Here is a 6,193-nt window from a genome sequence, read left to right on the forward strand (position 1 = left end):
TACTGCTGCTGTCAAATTTTACACACTACTCTTGTTCTTTAAGGTCAGAGATTCAGGACAGCCTTAAATGATTGTGTGATTTGTTAATCTATTTCATGCGTCTAAAAATTGGATAGTTGTGATTTGTATTGAAGGCCTATGCTGAAATATTCCACAGACTTTCCAAAAAACCCATATCTGTCTGAACAAAGGAAAAAACTTTAGACACGGAAAGCTGAAATCCAACAAGAGCCACATCAGACACCAGGAAGGAATCTATTCAGAGAATCAACTGGAGATCAAGAAAACCCGGTGGACTATCAACCAGGAAAATGGATAAGGAGCGCCAGAAGACTTGCATTGATTACTATACTGACTACATTTTGGAGAAAAAATACCAGTTCTGTGGACAACATTTATTCATCAGTCAGAGCTCAGATTCCCGGCTTGGGACTTCAAATTTTGTTTGGGAAGCTGTAAGTATAGTGACCTGCTGCAGATGCATTAATTGTAAAGCTTGCATGGCTCACGTAATGTTGGTTTTTCACTTTTGTGTGTATATAAAAAAACAGCCTATTTCATTGTGTGCTTCAAGAAACTCTCTGTTTCACAACGGGCTTGCAACCTACATTACATGTTTTTGCAAACAACATTGCACTTTGAAAAGTACCGTTGCACACCAGATATCCAAAACTATTAGGTTATGGAATGGGATAATGTAGTTTAGTGACAGTTCTTCCTATTTTGATCTTGCCCTTGCATTATTATGAGATCTGGCTGAGTAGATCTCAGTGAGCTATGTAGCCTTAGTTTCGCTCATATTGTTCAAATTGGGGACCCTTCCTCAGAAACGTGCAGGCAGCCCACACACAGGTGCTGACACTTCTTGTATTTCAGAGGAATTTGGGTGTGCAAAGTTAAAGATTTAAAGCTAAAAGTTTATTTATTAGAGTCACAAGTAGTGTCACATGAGGCTCCTGTAAAAATCCCCTAGTCACCACACTCCAGTGTCTGTTTGGGTACACTGAGAGAGAATTTAGCATGAATTTGGTTAAACTACAAACCCGATTATAATCCTGTAGTCAGATTTACATCTGGGAAGCATAATTTGCAGGGCTGATGCTATCCCTTTAGGGGGCTATAGGGAGGGTGCACTATAGAGCATATCAAACTGGCTTCCCCCAAAATAGGACAGGGCAGCCAACTCCAGTCTCTATTGTTCTGCAATTCATGGTTGTTTAACGTCAAGTGATTGCCAATTCTGAGTGGGGAAACAAGAATCAATAGAGGGAGAGAAAACAAAAGTTTGAGATTGCATATGGAAATTCAGTTTCCGTGTAGAGATGCACTATGAACATGGAGTAAAGCTAAATATATCCTTTTGGAATGGAGAACCGCTGTAGATTGAAGTCCCTCTTTCACATGCTGAAGCAGCTACTTTGTCCATTTCCATTTTCAGGCTGGTTCTATTGCATTCCTGATGCACAAGTGTGGCGAAAACCGTCTGCAACCTGCGTACAGCCAGATTTTACTGCCAGAATTGCTGCTAGCTCCCAACAAGTAGGAAATGGGAAAGGACCAACACACAAGACAAGATATTCCGGATTCCAACACTGTCAAATAATTGAATTAGTTGCAAAGAATTAACAATGGGATTGGGAGTGGGGGTGGAGGGGTGGGGGGTGAATGGTAATACTGCAGAGGACAGAGCCACCTAACACCTTTTTGTTCCATTTATCTTTTCTACTCCACACAACTCTTCCTGTCTGTTGTGAGTTACTGAACTCATGTCTCACCTTTCTGTCACACATGTAGACTCTGCAATGTTTCACTTCAGCTTTGAAATTAATTAATTTTAATACAGATTTATTTTTCAGGGTCTTGAGCTATGTCGGTATATTGAAAAACAAAATTTAAACTTTAAAGGCTTGAAGGTGATTGAACTGGGCGCAGGGACTGGAATACTAGGCATCTTAGCAGTTCTGCTAGGTAAGTTAAAAGGTTTTCATGAAATTAAGAGGCATCACAAGCAAAAGTTTGCAAATGTAAATGAGAAAAGCCAATGATGAGAACTGAGTGTGAAAAACGATGGTTATAATCTACAGCCAAATCTTGGGAGCCATTCAGCAGCGGATTATTGGGGTAAAAACAGGGATAGGGCCTGGGTGGGATTGCTGTTGGTGCAGACTCGATGCAGAAACATATCCAGAGTAAATTCCGTGAACTTGTTCTCCACACTTACAGCAAATTTAGTTTGCCCAGCCTATGTGAAAATTAAAGTCCCCAATGATTAGTGGACTTTCTTGATACATGGGCCACTTATCTAAAACTACTGTAAATCATTACTACAGGACATGATGTATTAATCCCATAACCTGTAGGCTGTCTATCAGCAACGGGATATAAGTCAGATGTATCTTTCTTAGCTTCACTGAACATTATTTATATATAGCCTAATCTTCAAATAAATAACCCACACTATTGTTTCACTAATCCTTATGTATGATTGGTTTGATTTGATTTGATATATTATTGTCACATGTATACAGTGAAGAATATTGTTTCATTTTTGTATTGGTACATTTATGTCAAACATGAAGTGGCCATAGGTTTGGAAGATGCTGCGCCAATGCAGTAATTGGTGAATTACTGCAGCCATGGCTCAGTATGTACTTGAGGTGGTATTTACTCGTACATTCAGAATGTCCTTAGATTTTTTGTTTGCCTTTGTGACCATGATTCAAAAGTGGGTGATTGTCTGGATCAAGTCCTAAATTTGAGATTTTTTTTCAGGAGGAAATGTGACAATTACAGACCAACCAAATGTCTTGAAGCAAATACAACACAATGTTACAGCCAGCATCCCCGCGTCTTGTAGAGATCGCGTAAATATTCGTGCCCTGACCTGGGGTCATGATCATGTTCAGTTTCCGAGCGACTATGACATCATCCTTGGTGGAGAAATTGTCTATTATTCAAAGACCTATCCCTTATTAGTAAGTACCCTGCAACATCTCAGTAATGAAAGAACTACCATTTACCTTTCTTCCAAATTGTGGCGAGACTTTCAGATCCACCAATTCTATGAAAACATCCTACCTGAGCATTTCGACTGCGAACTAGTTAACAGAAATGAAGAAGAAAATATCAACGTGTACAAAGTGATCAAAAAAAGTTCGAGATCCGAGAATCAGCTGTAAAGAGAGAGAGACAAATTTTTGTAACGTGTAATGTGGGATTCTTGATGATGTTTTTCACTTACTATATGTTGAAAGGGTCAGTCTAAAGAAATGCTACTTTGATCTCTTTTTTCTTATTTTTGCTTTCTTTTGATTTTTGGTTTGGATTTTGGACTACTCACCCCTCTTTTCCTCATGGCTTGTAACTCAAGCCCTTCAGTGCCTCCCTCAAGACCCTTTCTTAATGTACAAAGCTAGGATGTGAGACCACGACCATTAACCATACCAAGTAGTACACTTGTCTAATGTTCTCATTCTGCATCAGCATTTACTGGAAGAAATCAGTAGATGTAATTGGCTTTGGGAGTCCTCGCTGATTTATTTTCTATCCTGGAGCTATCCTGAAGGTCACTGTTACAATCTAATTATTACTCTGGTTAAGATTAGTTAATTCATTGTAGACCATAGTCTAAAATTTAAGGTTTCATTGAATTGAATTGATTTGATTTATTATTGTCACATGTATTAGGTTACAGTGAAAAGTATTCTTGTGAGTTGTTACAGACAAAACATACTGTTCATAGAATATATAGAGAAGGAGAGGATAGGATGCAGAATATAGTGTTGCAGATACCAATAGAGTGATGAGAAAGATCAGCTTAATGTGTGATAGGACCATTCGTGATTTGTGTGTATCAGCCCATGTCTGACAATGTGATTTTGTAATTAAATAAAGCAAACAGAATGAAAAGTCTATAAAAGTCCTGGTCTTCATGCTATCAGAAAGGATAAAGAGGCAATTGTGAAAATAAAGAAGTAATTTACAGGGATGATTCCAGGTTATGGCCAACAAGAAAGGTTGAATAATCTGGTGGAGAGAGAAACAGACTGAACATTTTGAGTCCAAACTCTTCCTTGAGGTTTTTCCCTTCTCAGCTGCTGTCAGGCCTGCTGAGCTTTTCCAATGTTTTCCGTTTTCCTTTTAGATTTCCAGCATCCTCAATATTTTAATTTTATTGAACAGTCTGGTTTCTCCAGAAAGGACTTAGAAAGGATCTGATAGAGATTTTTAAGGTTATGAAAGTGTTTGATAGGGTTAATGGTGATTCCATTTGCTGAGGAGATAGATCTATCTGGAGGGCCAATTTTTATGGTTTCCCAAATTATTTGAACCTTTGTTCGGGTTCTTGATAAGACAACTAATTGGTGAACAGTAGATGTGTACCATAACTTCTGGGTTCCCCAGTGTGGGATTTTGGGAGTACTCCAAAACTGCCGTGGGGAACCCCTATTGGAGCTTCCCAGTTAAGCACTTGAACAGCAATTGCACAGAAGTGCTAACTTCCCCTGGACAATTGTACAGCACTGTGAACCATCCATCCATTTAAACACTAACTTTGGATAATTCCACTAGGGTTATGGTAATACTCAAAAAAGAAGAAATAAAATATCTTCTAGTTTTTGAGTTACTATTTTAAATGCCCAGACCCCAGATTGATCCCTGCATGGACTCTCCCTTTACCCACTAATTCTTGTAAGGCCACAGCTAGTGCATTGTGTGATGTTCTGGCCACCACATTATAGGAAGGATGTGATTGCACTAGGAAGTGGGTAGACAGATTCACCAGGATATTGTTTACTTAGGCTGGATCTTTTCAGCTATGAAGAGAGGTTGGATAGACTGGGGTTGATTTCCTTAGAGCAGAGAAGGCTGAGGGGGTACCTCATCAAGCAGTACAAAATTGTGAGTGATATAGATATGGTACATAGGAAGGAACTTTTCCCCTTATTAGAGGGATAAATAACCAGAAGGCTTGGATTTAAGGAAAGGAGCAGGAGATTTAGAGGGAATTTGAGGAAAACCTTTTTTGCCCAGAGGATGGTAGGAATCTGGAACCCTTTGCTTGGAAGGGTGGGAGAAGCAGGAAGCCTCACAACATTTAAGAAGCATTTAGATGAGTGCTTGAAACACTGTGGCATACAAGGCTACAGCTTAGGTGTGGAAAAATAGGATTAGAATACAAAGGTGTTTGATGGCGAGCATAGACATGATGGTCCGAAGGAAATTGGATCAGGAATTGGCTAGCAGATAGGAGACAGAGGGTGGTGGTTGATGGTAAATATTCGTCATGGAGTTCGGTTACGAGTGGTGTGCCTCAGGGATCTGTTTTGGGGCCACTGCTGTTTGTAATTTTTATTAATGATCTGGATGAGGGTATAGTTGGGTGGATTAGTAAATTTGCTGATGACACCAAAGTCGGAGGTGTGGTAGATTGTGAGGAAGGGTGTCATAGTTTGCAGGGAGACTTAGACAGGTTGCAGAGCTGGGCCGAGAGGTGGCGGATGGAGTTTAATGCAGAGAAGTGTGAGGTAATTCACTTTGGTAGGAACAACAGATGTGTCGAGTATAGGGCTAACGGGAGGACTTTGAATAGTGTGGATGAACAGAGGGATCTAGGTGTATGTGTACATAGATCCCTGAAAGTTGGGAATCAAGTAGATAAGGTTATTAAGAAGGCATACGGTGTCTTGGCGTTTATTGGTAGGGGGATTGAATTTAGGAGTCGCAGCGTCATGTTGCAACTGTACACAACTCTGGTGCGGCCGCAGTTGGAGTACTGTGTGCAGTTCTGGTCCCCACATTACAGGAAGGATGTGGAGGCTTTGGAGAGGGTGCAGAGGAGGTTTACCAGGATGTTGCCTGGTATGGAGGGGAGGTCCTATGAGGAGAGACTGAGGGATTTGGGGTTGTTTTCGCTAGAAAGAAGGCGGCTAAGAGGGGATCTTATTGAAACATATAAGATGATTAGAGGTTTAGATAGGGTGGATAGTGATAGCCTTTTTCCTCGGATGGAGAAAGCTAGCACGAGGGGGCATGGCTTTAAATTAAGGGGGGGTAGTTATAGGACGGATGTCAGGGGTAGGTTCTTTACCCAGAGGGTGGTGAGGGATTGGAATGCCCTGCCTGCTGCAGTTGTAAATGCGCGTAGTTTGGGGGCGTTTAAGAGATCCGTGGATAGGTTTATGGATGAAAA

General features: G+C 40.5%; 1 protein-coding gene across 1 annotated transcript; it reads left to right on the top strand.

The window, feature by feature from the left end:
• The first annotated feature begins 311 nt into the window (after positions 1 to 311).
• Positions 312 to 3,179, top strand: LOC145341257 (EEF1A lysine methyltransferase 3-like). The gene is made up of 3 exons (XM_080186184.1): positions 312 to 455; positions 1,857 to 1,968; positions 2,773 to 3,179. Exons 1-3 carry the CDS (start codon positions 312 to 314, stop codon positions 3,177 to 3,179), a joined length of 663 nt encoding a protein of 220 aa, XP_080042310.1.
• Positions 3,180 to 6,193: the final 3,014 nt, after the last annotated feature.

This window comes from Carcharhinus amblyrhynchos, chromosome 3 (genome assembly GCF_965287045.1).
Source record: "Carcharhinus amblyrhynchos chromosome 3, sCarAmb.v2.hapA, whole genome shotgun sequence".
NCBI classification, from domain to species: Eukaryota; Metazoa; Chordata; class Chondrichthyes; order Carcharhiniformes; family Carcharhinidae; genus Carcharhinus; species Carcharhinus amblyrhynchos.

What these genes read in the sequence shown, in the direction of transcription:
- LOC145341257 (XM_080186184.1), top strand. Translation starts at nt 312, where the DNA reads ATGGATAAGGAGCGCCAGAAGACTTGCATTGATTACTATACTGACTAC. An exon ending in CAAATTTTGTTTGGGAAGCT is followed by an intron (nt 456 to 1,856) that starts GTAAGTATAGTG and finishes TTTATTTTTCAG; the next exon opens with GGTCTTGAGCTATGTCGGTA. An exon ending in CATCTTAGCAGTTCTGCTAG is followed by an intron (nt 1,969 to 2,772) that starts GTAAGTTAAAAG and finishes ATTTTTTTTCAG; the next exon opens with GAGGAAATGTGACAATTACA.